Source organism: Mastigoproctus giganteus, chromosome 1, assembly GCF_048544385.1.
Source record: "Mastigoproctus giganteus isolate SK-2022 chromosome 1, ASM4854438v1, whole genome shotgun sequence".
NCBI classification, from domain to species: domain Eukaryota; kingdom Metazoa; phylum Arthropoda; class Arachnida; order Uropygi; family Thelyphonidae; genus Mastigoproctus; species Mastigoproctus giganteus.
Genome location: NC_143575.1, coordinates 56,833,694 through 56,854,887, shown reverse-complemented (window position 1 = coordinate 56,854,887; position 21,194 = coordinate 56,833,694). Strand labels below are relative to the sequence as shown.

Here is a 21,194-nt window from a genome sequence, read left to right as displayed (position 1 = left end):
TCTATAATGTAATATTTTGTCATACAAAATATTTCATTATATTTAGTTTATTGCAACAATCTCGTTATTTAATAGCCACATCTCATACACTGTGTCAAAATTATTCTTTGTATACATTTAGTTTATGAAACCTCATAACCTAACAGATCAGTTACAAGAAACATTTGTTTCTTGTATAATTCTATTCCTGTCTAGATGATTATGCAGTACATTCTTAATCACTGATTACATAATTTAATCACTGAAAATTATGTAATCAATGTAATCAGAATTACCTAGAACCAATTTTGTAAACTGGAGAGAGATTTTCAAAACTCAAATCTGTTGAGACTTAACCTGGTCTAGAATTACAGTAATCAGTCTCATCAAGCAGATCTTGTAGAATGGATATCACTTGGAGCACCAAACCAAAATCTTGCTTGGGAAGTTTTCCAAGAGAAACAGCCCAGCCAACTTCTACACTTAACTTTATGAAACATTATGAAAGGGATTAAGATGTTTAAGTATGTTAGCAGGTTCATCTCATTATCCTAGGATAATGAGATTAACTAATAGCAAACACATCATCAACAATTTTTTTTCCAAACAGCAAATTAACAAAGTCCCCACCCCTGAAAATCTTCAGTAACCAGATTGGTAACATTCAGAGTGAAAAAGAAATTCTGTGACAAGGTGACATTTTTCTCTGTACAGATCATTTTAAATAAAAAGATCACAGCACCCATGTCCAAGTGGCAGTGTTCTATTTACAATGACACTCCTCCCTCTTTTTAAATATGCTGAATGTTGAGGTAATCCTCTCTCTTCCCCAGATTTCTTCTTGGCATCTCTTGAGTCATACAATATTCTGCATGTACAGTTGCCTAGCAGAAAACTGCAATCAATATATCAAAGCTTAAGCTTTTAAATGGACTCTCAAAGGGAATGACCAATAATAAAATAAAATCTGGTAAAAAAGTACCTACTCCTACCTACCTAATCCTAAAATTTGTTTTTATTTATTATTATTTTTAATTTTAAGAACATGTCTCTGAAAAGATAGATAGTTTTTAGTAAAATTATATAGTTTGATTTCATTTTGTCAACAAGAGTAAATACATAGTGTATCTTATATATTATGTATTTTAATGTATCTTATATATTGAAAGCACAAAGAATTCGAACTAATTCGAACCATCTTCCTTTTTTTTTTTTTCTTTTTTTTTTATGTATTCTCTTATTTATACAGAAAAAAAGATTTTTTCCTAAAGAAGAATTTAATAATATGATTCTGAACTCTTTTCAGAATGATTTTCAATCACTTTGCAAAAGAAGTGAAAAAAAAAAAAATGTGAAGACAGCAACATCGAGTGCCTTTTCTTACATTCCAATACTACACCCCCATGCAACCTATGGATCAGGTTATCATACTCAGCTGTTTGATTTGATTTTGGTTTTATGCTGCAAGAGCGACTAAGGCCACGATGCACCACATACTCAGCTGCAAACATTTCTATCTAAGGAAACAATTTAAGAGGTTTTAAGATTGCAGGGGGATAATTCAATGCAGAAGTTGAAATAAAATATACGACACTACTGTATCAGGTATTTGATCATAGGGAACATTCTAGCTCCCTTAAAATATCAATGTCAAGTACTTTGTGCTAAGACTTTGTCTTATGTCCAACTTAGAGACAAATACCATTATCCATGGTTCTGCCTAAATTGGTAATATTTTTTTAAACCTGAACAGGAAAATCTGCTAGACATTTGAAAATCTGAGACACTGCCAGGAGAGCTGTTTTGAAGCTTACTGGCTTCACAACTGACAGGTTGCCTCTACTAGTAAACTAAGTTGAGGCATGTGAATAAAATATTTGTATTTTATTTAAATACAAAATGTTTTTTTTTTTATGATTCTGACAGTGAATAGGCACAAGAGAAAAAAAGACCGTGGCCAACATTAAAAATTATAATATAAAAAGTGCTGCAAAACTAGGCTGCAAGTTGGAATTAAGTAAAGCCAAATACAATAGTAAGTGCATGGACAAAGCTATTAAATAATGAAAATTTTCTTACTGAATTAAATATGAAGTGTCAAGATGTGTTGAAAAACAGTGGTAAAAGAGCATTAATTTGCAAGATATATGAATGTAAGAAGATAAGGTTGAATATGATATAGTGAAAGAAGAAACAGCAACAGTAGTTCAAAGGGAAAAATCAATGTAGGTGAAGCAAGAAGCAAAGATGAGGCAGAAGACAGAGAAGAAAGTAAAGAAAGAGGAATTACATGAAGCCAGAAGCTGTCCCAGTAGTGTTATTAAATTTTCTAATTCTGATAAGGAATTCAAATTTTTAAATATTTTTAAATCTAACAGAAATGAAGAACGACAGAATCTTTACTCAACAAAAAAATATTTATTTTAAAAAAAAATCGAGAAAACACCATCTACATCTGATAAAAAGACATTTAAAAAAGCATATCATTTGTGTTCTATTTGATTAGTACTTTTTATTCAATTTTGTTTTGAATATAAATACCTTCATAAAATTTCTTTTCTTTTCATCACAGTGAGTCCTCATACCATCCAAATTAGTCTATGCTATTGGATTGTGAATATATATGTTTGTTTTTATGAACTACAAATTGAAAATATTTATGTACAATTATATTCTATAATTTGTACTTTTCAAATTAAAATTTAGTTTGATAATCAAGGCCAGCATAATCATGCTAATATACCAATTACTTGTATCTTCCTTCATAATGAGTAATTATGATTTCACTGCCCATTTTTCTTGCATGGAACTGTTCTCCCAAATATAGCATTACTGTTGATCATTAACAGTCTGTAAAAGTTAGCTTGTTCACATAAAAGATGAAAATATAATAAATATGGATTTTCAGTAGAAAAACTGTAACAAAAAATTACCTTGGAAAGCACTGCAAGTTACTCTCCAAAGTGAATTGAATGGTTTTGCAATGAACTCAAAGCAATAACAACAAAAAAAAACGGAATCAAGATGACCTCCAAGTTAACAAGAACAAGTTGATCAACTGTGAACCATCCTCATAAATTTTTCTTTTTAATTCCCACTTATCCATTTTAAAGAAGATAACCCAACACATATATTACTGTGACTGGAAAGGTCAAAAGATTTCAGATATAAAATAATTGTTGAAATGATTTATCATTCTAACTATTACTATTTCTATTTTTGATATCTTCTTCACGCTACAAATTTTCTGCGAAATCAGCACATAAAAAGAAGAAAAAAGTCGAGTCCTTACCCAACATATTCATATCCTTGTCTAGCCATGTCACCTTTATCACTTTCAATCTTCCTTGAAAGAATACCTACAGGATTAAAAGGAATATTTATACACAAAAATTAAATTAATAAACACTGCTATCTTAATTGGTAAGAAACTAATGTCAGAATTTTCCACATAATGTTAACTTATCCTGTAGAAACATACATTTCCTTTAACTTTGTAGTATTATCACTTAATGTCCTTCTCAAATAAAATTAAATTCAGTTATGTATATTTTTAATATGATAACATTACATATATTTGTATGTATATATATTAAGACCTCAATGTTTGTGGGGATAGGTTCATGGAACTTGAACAACGTCTTTCCATAAGGCCTGAATAAGTTCTCAGTATTCAGTGACATCAATATTAAGAGCTTAAAGTAAAGTAAAGTGCAGCCATTATCAACCCACTGCAGGATGGAAGCCTCCTCAACAATTCATGCTGAGGGAAATGGACCATAATCTGCCACGCTTCTCCAGTGCAGGTTGGCAGATCGACCATATTCAGCAGTCAGGGGCTTGAACCCCGGTCTACTCAAAGAGCGTGTGCTACTGCACTCCCGCTCCTGACCACTCGGCTATGGAGGCTTATTTGTGCCTTATGGAAAAAAGGGGTTATAAGCACACCTTTATAGATATCAAAGTATACAGGGTGTCTCAAAAATACATGGCATAACTTCAGGAATGAGTTCCTCATATGTAGACAATAAAAATATTTTATATCAACATAATTCCTGAAATGCTTGGTTTCTGAGTTTTGAAGGTCTGTCTTCTATGACACTTAACTGTTCACATCACACCTTATAGTAATTGTTCAAACTGTCCACCTTCTGCCTGAATACAAGCCTCACATAGACATCTCATGAACTCGCAAAGACGATGCCAAATTCCTGGCATGTTTCGTATTGTCCCATAACCTGCCACAATTCAAGTGCAGAGAGCTTCAACATCAGCTACCGGAGTCAAATACACTAATAACTTTAAATGACCCCACAAGAAGAAATCTAGTGGGTTTAAATCAGTTGAGCGTGGAGGCCAGGCAGTTAGTCCATCTCTACCTATCCACCGACCAGTAAACCTTTGATTCAGGTAATTGCAGGCTAGATGGCTGAAATGTGCAGGAGCGCCATTTTGCATGAAGTGTGCTTGTTGACAAATGATCAGTGGTGTGTTGTTCAAGAAATCAGGCATGTTGTTTTCCAAAAAGTTTCTGTATGCCTGCCCTGTGAGTTTGTTTGGAAGTACATGGGGGCCCAAATAACTTATCACCAAAAACACACGCCCAGATGTTGAGGCTGAACCACTGTTGGTGATGTGATGGAAGAATTGCATGTGAGTTTTCCTAAGCCCATACATGCTGATTGTGAAAATTTTGGATTCCATCTCCTATGAACTGTGCTTCATCTGTGAATATCACTAAGGCAGGAAAGTGAGGAGTTGTACCACACTGCTGCAAGAACCACTGGCAGAACATTACTCGAGCAGGGTAATCTGCCGGTGACAAGGCCTGTACCCGTTGCAGATGGTAAGGATACAGTTGGTGTTCTTGTAACACTCTCCAAATAGTCGAACGTTGAACAGCCAGTTGCATTGCTATTCTGCATGTGCTGATTCCAGGAGTGGCATGCACAACATCCAAAATCTCCTCCTCTACTCAGGAATCATAGATCTTGGTCATCCTCTGTCGGTAGAACGAGGTGTAAAGGTCCAATGTTCACAAAGGCGGCGATGGATACGTCAAACATTTTCCTGTCTGGACAAGGCACCTCCGTAGCCAGGTGGGCAGGAGCAGCAGTGCATAGCACACGCTTCTTGATTAGACCGATGTTCGAGCCCGTCACCACCAAATACGGAAGATGCGGTAAGGTCAGGGAATGACCATCGCATATCCCGGAGCAATATGGCCTTAGTTGCTAATGCTCCTAAAAACCAAATAACAATAACTGTCTGGACATCTTTGTTCTGAGAACCTTTCGTGGTACAAACGCCGAGCCTCCAGAGCATTGCCATCCACCAAACTGTACATAAAGTGCATATCTGCTTGCTTCTGATTTGAGTACATGGTCAGAATGGAAAACCACCAGATTCTGTCAGTACCTTGTGATGAAGGAAATCACCTGCGGGAGATAAGACATTACGGTTAATAACTCGGGAACCAAGCATTTCCGGAACTATGTTGATATAAAATATTTTTATTGTCTACATATGAGCAACTTATTCCTGAAGTTATGCCATGTATTTTTGAGACACCCTGTATATGTATAAGCAACAAGAATTAACATATAGCAACCATGCTTATTATAACAAAAACAAATATAAACATTTTTGTCTTCTTCAAGAGGAGTGTTTCCATTTACAATGGGTTTACTCAGCCTATAAGTTATTTTTCGGAAGGAATTTTTTCCCGCCATTAAGTGCGGTTCAAGGTATCTTGGTTAATCCTCAGGCTGTCATACACTCCCGTACTCCATCTAACCATCCATGTCCTCCTAGGTCTTTAGCATTAGCATTAGTAGAGGCATATGATGCAAGAAAGCAAGCTTATTCAGCATCAGCCAAAAAAAAAAGAAAAAAAAAAAAAAAACAACCACTACTCCCATTTCACCCCTCAATTCGTTCGAAATACCTGTCCAGCTGAGCCTTAAATTTGTTTAGGCTATCAACTTCAACAACAAGCGATGGAAGTCTATTCCACAAACCAACTGCCCGCTGGCTAAAGGCGAATTTCCGCACATCTATCCGACATCCGTCCTTCCTCAATTTGAATTTATGCCCTCTCAGGTGATTATTCTGAGAAAGAGGAAGAATTCCATCGGCATTGAGCATGCTCAAGCCATTCAAAGCCTTGTACACCTCTATCAGATCACCTCGGCGATGCCTAGTCTCCAGGCTCTGTAATTTGCAAAACTTAAGCCTTTCTTCGTAAGAGCAACCCTTTGTTCCATTCACTAATCTTGTTGCCCTTCTCTGTACTCGTTCCAGCAGCTCTACATCCTTCTTGAAATGAGGCCTCCAGACCTGTATACAGTACTCAAGGTGTGGCCTGACCAATGCCTTATACAAGGGAATAATCACATCCCTGTCCCTGCTAGAAAAATTCCTGTATATCATTGACAAGACACCATGAGCTACTCTTGCAGCTCGTCTGCACTGCTCAGAGAACTTCATATCTGCCTGCACAATTACCCCCAGGTCCTTTTCATTCTCTACCACTGTCAGCGTAGTACCACAGAGTTGATACGTTGATCTGGGGTTACTGTTTCCCATATGTAGTACTTTACATTTGTCAATGTTAAACTTCATTTGCCACCTCTCAGCCCATCTGCTCAACCTTTCCAGATCCTGTTGCAGCAGCATAGTATCAGTAGTGTCCTTAACAACCCTGCCAACCTTTGTATCGTCTGCAAACTTGGACATTAAGCCTGATACACCATCATCAATATCATTTATAAATACAGAAAACAACAATGGACCCAACACTGAACCCTGAGGAACTCCACTAATAACATTAGTCCACGTTGAGTCCATTGATTACCACTCTCTGTCTTCTGCCACTCAACCATCCCTTTATCCATAGCAGCAATTTGCCTCGAATGCCACAATTCTCCAATTTGTGCAGCAGTCTTCCATGCGCAACAGTATCAAAAGCCTTTCTAAGATCCAAATATATAATATCAAAGTTATTCCCTGCATCCAGTTCTTTTGTGACTACATCATAGTATCCAATCAAATTGGTCAGACAAGACCTGCCCTTAACAAACCCATGCTGTGTCTGAGCTATAACTGAATTCTTGTCCAGATGATCCTGCAGTGCTTCTTTAACCAGTGCCTCCATTAATTTTCCTGGAACCGAAGTTAAACTAACAGGTCTATAATTACTTGTGTCAGCCTTTGATCCTCCTTTGTGAATTGGGGTTACATTTGCACATCTCCAGTCCATGGGTACCTCCCCTGAGTCCAAAGAAGCTCTCATAATTATGGCTAGGGGTTTGCTTACTTCCTTTGCTGCCTCCTTTAATATAACTGGATAGATCCCATCCACCCCGGGTGCCTTTTTTATGTTTATCCTCAACAATTTCTCCTCCACTTTCCTCTCAGTTATTAGAAAATCATCTAGCTCACTGCCAATGTTTACTTCACCTACGACATTCCCCTTCCTGAATAACTCCTCATGTGTGAATGTAGATGCAAAATACTCGTTTAGATTGTTAGCCACCTGAGCTGGATCCTCAACTGTTGAACCATCAACATCCAGTGGACCAATCTGATTCATCCCTTTCCTTCTTGAGTTTAAATAGGTAAAGAACTCTTTTCTGTTTTTCTTTGCATTCTTTGCCAAGGATTTCTCATAGTCTTCCTCTTCTCCTTCTTCCAGGGGGTATTCATTCCAGGATAGCCTTTGGATATCTGGTTTTTTGGATCTGTTTTACATGTCCATACCATGTTAAATGCTTTTCTTTGATAGTGTCAATAATATTCTTTTTCACTTCCATTTTCTCTCATGTCTTCATTCCATTTTCTGTCTCTTCTAGAAGTTTTTGCTGAGCGTCTCCAAAATTCCATTTCTGTGGAGGGCAATTTGTTTTCCCCTCGCCTATTCAACATCCAGGTTTCCGCTCCATACAACAGAAGACTTTGTACAATCATTTGAAATATAAGGGATTTTTTTTGGTATTATTTAGGATATTTCTGTTCCATAGAACAGAATTTAACATGCCGATAGCCTTCTGCTGTCTGCAATTCTCTTACTGATCTCTGCTTGGAATGATCCATCACTTTGTAAGATTGATCCCAAATATTTGAATTTATCGACTTGTTTGATTTTAAAACCTGCAATATTTAGAATGTGTCCTGATTCTGAAGACAACATTTCAGTCTTGCTAAAATTGATTTTTAGACCCCATATTCCTCAAACAATTAACAACATGCATAGTCTGCAACTTCTAAGTCTTGTACTATCACCACCTGATCGTCTGCAAAAAGTAAATTGGGAACATAGATGTTCTTATTGATAGGCAATCCCATTTTATTCCAATTTTTTGACCAGGATCTTAGCCGGATATAAAGTGTTGGTGGCATGCAACAGCCTTGTAATAAGCCTTTTGAAGTGTGGAATTCAGGTGACAAAGCTGATCCCACTTTAATTCTGCATCTATTATTCCTGTAAATTGTCGTAATAATGTTCATCAATTGTCCATCAATATTTGCCTCTTTCAGTCCTTCCCATAACAGTTTTCTTGGAACACTGTCATATGCCTTTAAGGTCAATGAAAATCAAAGATTTCTTTTCCTTTCGACTGGCATTTTTCAAGGATCTGTCATACTGCTGAGATATGGTCTATACATGACCTCCTGGCTGAAAAACCACTTTGTTCTTCTGACACCTCGATTCGGGCTTCTAAATGGTTCCTGGTCCATTTTCCGAAAATCTTTAACAGCGGATTCAGGATGCATATTCTTCTGTAATTTGAACAGCTTTTCCAATCGTCCTTCTTATAAATTGATGTAATATAACCTGTTGTCATTTCTTTCAGTATTTCTTCTCCTCTCAGTATACCATTTAACATTTTTTCTATCAAAACAGCCACTCCTCTTCTTCCATATTTCAGAAGTTCCATATAAAATTCTCTAGATCCAGGTGATTTGCCATTCCTTCCTTCCTTCCTTTAGTAAGAGTTCCACTTCCCTAACAGAAACTTTTAAGTCCAAGTCTACCAAAATCCTCCACTGTCTTGAACTCTTCCCGGTCTTATTTTAAAAGGCCTTCATAGTACTTCACCAAATCTTTCAAGGGTATTAAATGCAAGCCAGCATTATGTTTATTCTACTTTCTCAAGTCTTTAAGGACCTTCCACAATTCTGCTAATCGCTTGAAGCCCAATTTACCATTAATAGTTGCGCATTTCCTTTCCCATTCAATTTTCACTTCTACTACCAACTTATTGGCTATTTTCTACTTTTCAACATAAATGTTCCTATATGCATCATTCCTATCACCCAGCCATTTCTGATATGCAATTTTTTTTTTTTCTACAGCAGCTCTTACTTTCTCTGTAATCCAGGTTTTTTTTTTTGGTCCCTGGCTCTTCTTTTTGCCTAGGATTTCATGAGCTATTTTTTTTACAATATTTTTTAAATATTCGTAGATTTCTTCAGTATTACTCTGTTTCTTCAATATATCTCTATGTTAATTGCAGCATCCAATCTCTGGGTAAGTTATTTCTAATGCTATCGTTCTGAAGTAGTTCAACGTTAAATTGATCCACTTGTAGCATTTCTCCTTCCCTGCATTGTTGGTTGTCCACTCTTATTTTCTTAATCCAGTTCCATCTCAGTGTTGTTTTAACAAGTAAATGGTCAGATCCACATTCAGCTCCTCTATAAACTCTGACATCTTTCAATACATATGCCCATGAATGTTTTGAAATAATGAAATCTATAACTGATCTAATTTGTCTTGTCTCCTGCAACAAGTGTATTTATGGATATCCTTGTGTTGGAAAAATGTGCTGTTTATTCTCAAGTCGAACTGTTCACAAAGATAGTCTGTCTCCATTGTTGTTCCTCTCTTTCTCTCCAAATCTTTCAGTAACTTTGCTATTTTGTTCAGTTCCTACTCTTGCATTGAAAACCCCCATTAAAAATATCTCTTTGTTCTTAGGAATTTTTTCTATTAGTACTCTCAGATCCTCCCAAAATTCAACCTTCAAGGTATCAGCAGTATCATTAGTCAGGGCTAATATTCCCAAAATACATATTTCTCTCCCATACATTGTCAATTCCAATGAGATCATTCTTTCATTAATAAAATTGTATAAATTGCAAGTTTTTGATGTTATGTCTCAATTTCTTTTTAACAACAATAGAAACTTCTGCTCTTGTTCTTTCACTCGTATCAACTACACTCCAAAAATAGTAGTATTCTCCCATTATTTCCTCTCCACATTCCTTTTTCTTTGTCTCCAATAACACAATGATGTCTAAATTGAATTTTTGCAGTTCATCAGGAAGAAAGTTTCTTTTAGTTGAAAGACCTTGAATATGCCAGCATCCTAAAATCATTGTCCTTTTTCGCTTTCCAAGTCGTTTCTGAAAGTGCAGTCCATTTTCAATTGTAGGTTGTCTAGCATTTGTATCTTTTTTATACTGAACAAGGAGCTAGCCCATTGCAGCAACCCCCAACCTGGAAGACCAGGGTATCTCTCTTAGTCTCGCCCCTACCCTTTGACCTGTCCGGCTTGGGAGGCCCTACAGTAGGAAGCAACCACCAACTTAGTTCTCCGGGTCATCGGGACATGCAAGCCCTGCTTGACACTGATCATTAACCACTTCCCAATCTTAACATCATTCCCTGTATTTCTTCATTAATATTATTTAAGAAATTCAGAAAGAGGAGTAGAATACACAGCCTGCTAATTAAATAACGAGACTGATTTTTCCTGTCCATGCCATGAATGCTACATTAAAAAAAATAGTGTAGCATTCGAACTGCTATATAGTACATTATTTCAAAAGAGTGCATGTGCATGAGTATTGTTTCAGTAGTTCAAGCTGTGACAATGAGATGCTGGTGGTGTGCTGTGTCAAGAGGTTTGAAGACCGAGTAATGTTCAGTAATTAAATTTTATTTTAGGTTGGGCAAAAGTGCAACAGAAGCATCCCAAGACCTGAAAAAGGTTCATGGAGATGAGTGTTTATGTGTCTGTTCAAGTGGTATGTGCACTTTTGTGACAGACATGAGTCAATTTAGGACAACCCCAGACCAGGACAGCAAGTTTTCATTCAAACTAAAGGAAACGTCAAGAGATGTTTGCAATCTTGCAAGTGAAGACTGAAGAATCACCACCCATATGATCACTGACATGTTCAACATTAATAAAGAAACAGATTGTGACATTTTAAAAAATGATTTAAGGAAATGAAAGATTTGTTCACAATTTGTGCCACACAGCTTGAATACAGAGCAAAAGCAAAAAAAAGAATAGACTGTTGCTACGATTTCTCTGAATCTGTTGAAGACGACCAACATTTTGAAGTGAATTATGACAAGTGATGAGAGTTGGTTCTTCTAATATGACCCAGAAACAAAAAGACAACGCATGAGTGGCAATTTCTGAGCTCACACAAGCAGAATATTCAACTCGAGAAATCTTGCATCGAGTCACAAGGAATTCGTCCCTCAATGCACTACAGTCAACATCCAGTATTATTTGGGTGTCCTTCAGTGTCTGTACAAGATGATACGAAGGTCAGCAGGGTTGTTAATTACACTAATGACAGTACACTGCTGCAACAGGATCTAGAAAAGTTGAGCAGGTGGGCTGAGCGGTAGCAACTGAAGTTTAACTTTGACAAATGTAAAGTACTGCATATGGGAAGCAGTAACCCCAGAGTAACGTATCAAATGTGTGCAAGAGGAGACCGGCAGAATTACTTAACAAGTACAGGTCACTGTTGAAAAAAAAGCTGTGAATTAGGGTTGAATTTGAAAGTGTCTGCAATTCTGCCCAGACACGATAGGAGGAAGTATATGATGAGAGCCTTGTCGATCAATTCGGCCCAGGAAAGATTGTGCAAGGTCCAAGGGGGAGAATTTTTTTTCAACCTGGACTGTACTTGTTAACAGGAGAGACTGCTTTCTACAGGGATGGGATACACTTAAATAAAAAGGGTGCAAGAATATTTGCTGATGCTATCGAGGCAGTGTTAGATGGGTCGGAAAACTGCTAGCTTGGGGGGATACAAAGACTAATAGATTAACAGTAGCCACTGGCAGAGGTGAAAGTGATTCTTGCACTGCTTCTATTGGAATGAGCAGAAGCCCGAAAACCAAGATGCAGGATATTTCAGAGACTGCTGGGAGTCACTGCAGTACAAGTAAACACATGGGTTGTGTTAGGGTAGCTAAGAATAGAAACAGGTGCATGTATACTTGCATGTACACCAATGCTAGGAGTTTGGTAAATAAATTTGATGAATTTGAGGTATTGCTCAAAGCATCAAAGGTGGATATTGTTGGGATATCAGAGACGTGGTGTCACACAGATATAAGGAATGCAGAACTGGAATTTGGGGAGTACAACATACAGAAAGGATAGACAGGATAGGAAGGGAGGAGGGGTTATGCTATTAGTTAAGAAACACATAAAATCCAAGGAAGTGTAGCCAGTCGACATCACTGGACAGTGCAGTGTCAAGTCAGTTTGGTGTGACATAAGCATTCGGAGATCAAAATTGAGAGTTGGAGTGTGCTATAGGCCTAATGACTCTGATGAGTATAATAAGAAACTGTACAGGGAAATAGAGTGGGCCAGTACATCAGAGATTCTTATAATGGGGGATTTTGATTTCCCAGATATTGACTGGAATTTGTGGGTTGGTCACTCACACACTAGCAAGGCTTTTGTGGATTTATTGGATGATTGTTTTCTGCATCAGCATGTTCGGGAGGCAACTAGAGGGAGTAATACTTTTGATTTAATTATCAGTAGTGATTCTTCATGCATTAAGAATCTCAGATAAAGGAACCACTAGGTGGCAGTGATCACAGTGTGCTGAAGTGGGATTTACTCAAAGAGGTAACTACCATCGGGGGTAAAGGGAACGGTTATTGCTTTCGTAAAGGCAACTACAATGGTCTGAGGCAGTATTTAAATTCCATACAGTGGGACCAAATGAAGATGTTACCAACAGCAAATTCAAAATGGGAAGCATTCAAAGAACTTATCTTGGAAGCTACAAGGCTTTACATACCAACTAAGAAATATTGTTCAAGGTTTAGGCCTAAATGGATGTCAGATGAACTAATGAGACACATATGACAGAGAAGAAAAATGCATGGGATACATATCAATTAACACATGACACAAAAGAACTGGATGCAGGGAATAACTTTGATATTATATACTTGGATCTTAGAAAGGCTTTTGATAATGTTGCACATGAAAGACTGCTGCACAAGTTGGAGCAGTGTGGCACTGGAGGCAAATTGCGGCTATGGATAAAGGGGTGGTTGAGGTGGAGAAGACAGACAGAGAGTGGTAATCAATCCACTGCTCACTCATCGTGGACTAATGTTATTAGTGGAGTCCCTCAGGGTTCAGTGTTGGGTCCATTATTGTTTTCGGTATTTAAAAATGATATTGATGATGGTATATCAAGCTTAATGTCCTATGATAGATACAAGTTGATCTGTGATAGATACAAGTTGATCTGTAACCAAGTTACAAAGGAGTTTAGGCAGGCAAAGGCAGATGAGAAATCTTTGGCAAGAGATGCAAAGAAAAACAGCAAAGAGTTCATTACTTATGTAAACTCTAGAAGGAAGGGGATGAATCAGATTGGTCCACTTGATATCGATGGGTCAACTGTTGATGATCCTGCTTAAAGTGCCTGCCTGGCAACCCAAAGGTCGCGGGTACGAATCCCGCCTCGGGCTTGGATCAAAGTACTACAAAAACCTTGGGAGCTGCATTATGGCCACAGAAGCCGATGTGCCAACAACTACAAAAAAAAAAAATAATAAAAGATGATCCTGCTCAGGTAGCTAACAAACTAAATCAATATTTTGCATCGACATTCACACATGAGGAGTTATTCAGCGAGGGGAATGCCAGAGGTGTATTCAACTCTGGCAGTAAGCTAGAGAATCTTGTAATAACTGAGAGTAAAGTGGAGGAGAAATTGTTGAAGACAAACACAAGAAAGGCACCTGGAATGGATGGGATCTATCCAGTTATATTAAAGGAGGCAGCAAAGGAAGTAAGCAAGCAAACCCTTAGCCATAATTATGAGAACTTCCTTGGACTCATGGGAGGTACCCACAGACTGGAGATGCGCAAATGTGACCCCAATTCACAAAGGAGGATCAAAGGCCGACACAAGTAATTATAGACCTGTGAGTTTAACTTCTGTTCCAGGAAAATTAATGGAGACACAGGTTAAAGAAGCACTGCATGATCATCTAGACAAGACTTCAGTTATAGTCCAGACACAGCATGGTTTTGTTAAGGGAAAGTCTTGCCTGACCAATCTGATTGGATACTATGATGCAGTCACAAAAGAACTGGATGCAGGGAATAACTTTGATATTATATACTTGGATCTTAGAAAGGCTTTTGATAATGTTGCACATGAAAGACTGCTGCACAAGTTGGAGCAGTGTGGCACTGGAGGCAAATTGCGGCTATGGATAAAGGGGTGGTTGAGGTGGAGAAGACAGACAGAGAGTGGTAATCAATCTACACTGCTCACTCATCGTGGACTAATGTTATTAGTGGAGTCCCTCAGGGTTCAGTGTTGGGTCCATTATTGTTTTCGGTATTTAAAAATGATACTGATGATGGTATATCAAGCTTAATGTCCAAGTTTGAAGACGATACAAAAGTTGGCAGGGTTGTTAAGGACACTACTGACACTATGCTGCTGCAACAGGATCTGGAAAGGTTCAGCAGATGGGCTGATAGGTGGCAAATGAAGTTTAACATTGACAAATGTAAAGTACTACATATGGGAAACAGCAATCCCAGAGCAACGTATCAACTCTGTGGTACTACACTGACAGTGGTAGAGAATGAAAAGGACCTGGGGGTAATTGTGCAGGCAGATATGAAGTTCTCTGAGTAGTGCAGACGGGCTGCAAGAGTAGCTCATGGTGTCTTGTCAATGATATATAGGAATTTTGCTAGCAGGGATAAGGAGGTGTTTATTCCCTTGTATAAGGCAATGGTCAGGCCACACCTTGAGTACTATATACAGGTCTCGAGGCCTCATTTCAAGAAGGATGTAGAGCTGCTGGAACAAGTACAGAGAAGGGCAACAAGATTAGTGAATAGAACAAAGGGGTACTCTTACGAAGAAAGGCTTAAGTTTTGCAAATTACAGTGTCTGGAGACTAGACACCAGCGAGGTGATCTGATAGAGGTGTATAAAGCCTTGAACGGTTTGAGCATCTCAATGCCGATGGCTTTCTTCCTCTTGCTCAGAATAATCATCTGAGAGGGCATAAATTCAAATTGAGGAAAGACAGATGTAGGTGAGATGCGCAAAAATTTTCCTTTACCCAGGGTAGTTGGTTGGTGGAAGACTTCCATCCCTTGTTGTAGAAGTTGATAGGCTAAATAAATTTAAGGCTCAGCTGGACAGGTATTTCGAACGAACGGAGGGGTGAAATGGGAGTGGGTTTTTTTTTTTTTTTTTTTGGCTGATGCTGCATAAGCTTGCTTTCTTGCATCATATGTCTCTACTAATGCTAATGCTAAGAGTAGCTTGTTGTTGTCGATGATATACAGGAATTTTTCTAGCAGGGATAAGGAGGTGATTATCCCCTTGTATAAGGCAATAGTCAGGCCACACCTTGAGTACTGTATACAGGTCTGGAGGCCTCATTTTAAGAAGGATGTAAAGCTGTTGGAACGAGTACAGAGAAGGGCAACAAGATTAGTGAATGGAACAAAGGGTTGCTGTTACGAAGAAAGGCTTACGTTTTGCAAATTACAGTGTCTAGAGACTAGGCACCTGTGGGGTGATCTTAATGAGGTGTATAAAGCCTTGAGTGGTTTGAACATGCTCAATGCTGATAGGATTCTTCCTCTTGCTCAGAATAATCGCCTGGGAGGGCATAAATTAAAATTGAGGAAAGACAGTTGTAGGATAGATGTATGGTAGTTTGCCTTTAGTCAGCAGGTGGTTGATTGTTGGAACAAACTTCCATCTGTCGTTGTAGAAGTTGATAGCTTAAATAATTTCAAATCAGAACTAGACAAACATTTGTTTGAAATGAGAAGAGGATGTGTTTTTTTTTTTGGCTGATTTTATATAAACTTGCTTTCTTGAATCATGTGCCTTTACTAATGCTAAGTGCATGCATTGAGTAATATACTTGTTTGATACAAACAGCTGGCTGCTGTTCCATAACAATGCATTGCCACACCCACACACACACACATCCCTCAATGTGAAACAGTTTTTGGTGAAGAAAGCAATCACAACTATCAAGCACCCTTCCTACTCACTCGACTGGGCACCATCAGACTATTTTTTGTTCCCAAAAATTAAGAGGGCACTGATAGGACAACATTTAGACACCATTAAGACCATCCAGGAGGGAGTGACGTAGAAGCTGAGTGGTATTACTTCGGAGTAGTATCTTCAGTGCTGCCAGGATTTAATTAATTGTTTTTGACATTGTGTACAGTCATATGGAGATGACTTCGAAAAATATATGACCTTTCCAGACCTTAGCACTGTTTTTTGCTTTTTTCAAATTTTGTTTCTTTATTTAATTGGCAGACTGTGTAAGTACAGATCTATGAGGATCCCACTTCTAACTCCTAGCCCATTCAGAGGAGTAACTATTAATTACAACTATTTTCTTCCTCTATCGTTGTTGTTGTTATTTGGTTTTTAGGAGCATTAGCAACTAAGGCCATATTGCTCCGGGATATGCGGTGGTCATTCCCTGACCTTTCCGCATGCTCCGTATTTGGTGGTGACGGGCTCGAACCCCGGTCTAATCAAGAAGCGTGTGCTATGCACTGCTGCTCCTTCCCACCTGGCTACGGAGGCGCCTCTTCCTCTATCCTTCCTGTAATCCATCTAAGGATCTTATCTATGTGCCACTGTCACCAACAGTTTAACAGGTTAAGCAAGATTTTCCCTTTACAAAATAATTCCTATACAAACATTGTTATTGTAGGATTTTAGGTGCATTAGCAACATAGACCATTCTGCACTAATGTTTATTATATCTGCACAAGTGTGTTCACAGACTGATTTCATGTTGTGAGAGCTGATAAACCCCAATAACTCATGTGGGAACCCTACTCCTCCTCCTGAGGTCAGTTAACTACAGCCTTGATTGAAAAGGACTTTAGAAATACTTGTACTCATAGACAGGAATCGAACCCAGCTCTCCAAATGAGAGACAAGTATCAAAATCTATCAGAGGACCCTACATAGATGACCTTGTATTTCACTCAATCATTTCCTGCATGAGTATTCTGCTCTACCAGTCTGTTAGTAAGCATTTTGCTTCAGAACTATCTTTACAGATTAGAGATATACTGGAGGTTCTCCAATCCTGAATCTAAGGAAGCCCTCACAATTAATTTTAATGGTTAAATTCATCCCTTCATCACAGCTTCTTTTAAAATAATACCCCCAACCTCAATTGCTATTCTATTCTGAGGCCATTATCTGTCTTCAGAGGAAAAAGTATTTCTAGTAAACAGCGCAATGTACTTTCCGTACCACTAATTTTACAGAATTCACTCATCAGCACAGTTATATAGTTATATAGTTATATAGTTATGTACATTTCAATGTGAAGTACCCAGTCAACTCTGCTATAAAGGCTGGTCCTCAATGACTTTCCCACAACAACCACATAAAGAGACCCCATCTGATCTGCTCTTTTCTTCTTTGTACTTAAATGTGTGCAAAACTCCTGTTCCCTTTCTTTGCTCTTTTAACCAGTGATTACTTTGCCCTTTGACTATACTATATGCTTTTTTCTTTTCTTTTTTAGTTGTTGGTGCATCAGCTTCTGTGGCCATATTGCACCTCCCAAGGTTTTTTGCTTTTTCTACTCTGATCCAAGCCCAAGACGGGATTTCAACCCACGGCCTTTGGGTTGCCAGGCAGGCACTTTACCCACACCCGACTAGCCCAATCGGCACTGTATGCTTTGCTGTTTTTTATAGTACTACAGGATTTCAGGGGTATTTCAACTCAATAGTTGAAAAAAATAGAGCAGAGAGACTTTCTGCTCTCACTAAAGACAGTGTATTCAGTCTCAAGGTGTTGGACTCAACAGCCACAAATGGGTAGGTGAGGTAAATGTTGCCTATGGTGGCAGTCCAGGAAGGTGCCAATATTTTTTTTGATTTGCTTTCCAATTGTTAACATTTATCAGTATTCAACATTTAGTGTGGAAAATTATATTTTGCCTACTAGTGGCACATAGGATCACAGGGCTATTGGTTGGACTTATGCTCAACTTAGAGGCAAATATAATATCCATGGTTCTGTATAAGTTACTGATATCTTTTCAAATTGTATAAAATCACCTGAAAAGGCAAAATGATTTAAACTCTAACTTCAAAATAGCTATCCTGGAAGTGTGTCAGATTTTTAAATGTTGCAGATTCACCATTTTAGGTGACGCTATAAAATAAAAGATATTAGCAACTTAGGCAGAACCATGGATAACAGTATTTGTCTCTAGATTGAACAGAAGCCCAAGTCAGCCCTTTGGTGACAGTACACCTTCTGCTCTCACTTAAGACTGAGTTAAACACTCCTGCAACCCTATAGTGCTAGGGCTGCCATCCGTCCTCATTTTCCCAGACATGTCCTCATTTTTTATGTATCATGGACCATCTGGGGGTAATTCCTAAAATTTTGAAAATATCCGGAATTTTGGCTCTTAAAATTTGAAAATCTCCTGATACTTATCGTTGGTAAAATTTGTAAGGCGTAACCAATCAGCTTTGCAGAAGAAATCCCAAGAATCTCCCCACTTCCGGCTGTAAACAACGCAGATAAGACGTTGAGGAGTTTATATCTTGTTCGTGCTGTTTGGCTTTTTCACTTCATTTTTTTTTTCCCCCTCTTTTACATTCTTGGTGAGTAGACAATTCAAAATAAAATTTTCTCTCATTATTTATTTTACCTGAAATTCATTCTAATTAAGTGAATTTATTCTAAATTAAAATTATGATTCCACATTTTTTTAAGAGATCTCACATTTTCTATTCTTCTTTCAGCAGTTTGTATAAACAATAATTTGATATGTCCAGCTTCAATTCGTTGTATTTATTTACGAGTAAGCATAGTTTTTGTATGTAATATTTCTTAATTATCAGTTGATGAAGTAACCAGTCACTTCTTCAAATAATTTTTTATTTCTACTATTTAAATTAAAATAATTCTTTAATTTACATAAATTCAGGAATATCCATTAAGCCAAAAGGAAGTGCAAGTTTACTGATGACTTGAGGAAGAAATATCCAGGTTTTCGAAAGGGAAGAAGAGATGAGGAGGTAGAATGCATCGTTTGCAGTTCAGAAAGCTATAGCTCAGTTGGTAACAAGGGTTCAGGTGATTTAGACATCCACATGAATTCAGAGAAGCATAAGAACATTAGATTTGAAAAATCTTGCAGCAAGGCAATGAAGAAATATCCAGGTTTTCGAAAGGGAAGAATAGATGAGGAGGTAGAATGCATCGTTCGTAGTCCAGAAAGCTATATCTCAGTTGCTAACAAGGGTTCAGGTGATTTGGACATCCACATGAATTCAGAGAAGCATAAGAACATTAGATTTGAAAAATCTTGCAGCAAGGTAACAGACTTTTATAACATAGCTCTACATTCAAAATAAAGAGTTCTAATGTGCTAAAAATCTTTTTTTTTTTTATAGTTTGTTTATTTTGGTAATATTTTTCCTCCATAGCAAATTATTTACACATACACACACCCGAAAAAAAAAAAAAAAAAAAAAAAACTGAAATCAAACATTCTTTCAGTTGCACTCAGACACTAGGCATTGTCTGTCTACTACTTTCATCAGCTGTTTTAAAGTGATGTCAATCTGGTCACTGGCTCACAGTATTGATTGTACAGCTAGTGTATACAGTATAATTAACAAGATCAATTCACATTTAGGTATAAATTTAATGAAAGTGATAACACCAAAAAAGAATAATGTCCCCTATTTTGCAGAGATTACAAATATTATACAAGTAATATTCCAAAACATTAGTCGGTCTCTGTCTCTCACACAGGTATATACAATTATACATAAAAAAAAAAAAAAAAAAAAAAAAAAAAAACACACACACTTATTTTAACACACTGACATACAGCTGGTGTACATCAAACTGTATGATTATCGGTGGCAGCAAAAATGAAATAGGAATCTTGTTATCACATGAAAGAAATTCAGTGCATTTCTTTCATGTGATATTGAATTGAATTTAGTGAATTTTGCAGTACAATTACTATCTGTTATGGTACAAATGTGTACCATAACAAAACTAAAAGATTATTACTGTTGTGTTGCTGGGTTTCAAGCACATCAGCAAAGACCATACGGCATCACTGTGTGTTATATTCACCCCACAAGATGCAGGGGAATTTTATACATTTTCCAATAAAAAAAAGTAAGTGCATCTTATGGTCCAGAAAATATGGTATTTATAAAAGCATATTACACCACAGGAAGAGTTTACATAATATTTAACATGTTCATATTTTTTGAAAAAGAAAACAATGAAGTTTGCTTTTTCATTTGGGTGACCCTCCTGCAAGTGGTACCAAAAATTTCAAAAGCAACATAATGCCAACAGAAACCAATTACCAAGCATTCCAGAATCAATTAAACAAAGTCAACTTCATAAATCACACTACTGACTACAATTGAGAAATTTTAGACTCTGATTTATGTGCCATGATGCTGTCTACCGTAATACCTCACTTGCATTATTCATTATTATTGATGCTTTCGCACTATACTTATACATATGTATTCATTATTTAATTTAATTAGTTTTTATAGGTATTGTAAACAAAACAATTAGGGGTATGCCCTTTGATGGCATATTGGTTGTTTCTTTTAGCAATAAAAATAATCATGACAATGATGGATTATAGATATTTTGACAATAAAACAATGGCTGTTTCACTGCAAAATTAACAATAAAATTACTGATATAATAAGTTGCCTTATTCTCTGAAATTATAATGTAAAATGATAAATTCACTTTTCAGTGAATTTATCATTTTACAGGACTTTTTCTATACAGGACTTTTACAGGACTAGGCGAAGGTAAAGAAAGCCAACACGAGAACGACGAAAAACATCAGATAACTTACGTGGAAAATTTAGTTTCCC

At 37.3% G+C, this 21,194-nt stretch overlaps 1 protein-coding gene across 2 annotated transcripts in view; it reads right to left on the bottom strand.

Moving 5' to 3' along the window:
- The window catches only part of LOC150090813 (bifunctional purine biosynthesis protein ATIC), a 343,962-nt gene that overhangs the window by 268,598 nt on the left and 54,170 nt on the right, over window positions 1-21,194 (bottom strand). For both annotated transcript variants that reach the window (XM_090372983.1, XM_090372991.1), the window contains one exon: window positions 3,272-3,338. In XM_090372983.1, coding sequence (XP_090229109.1) covers window positions 3,272-3,338 — 67 coding nt within the window. The remainder of the gene's footprint in view (window positions 1-3,271; window positions 3,339-21,194) is intronic.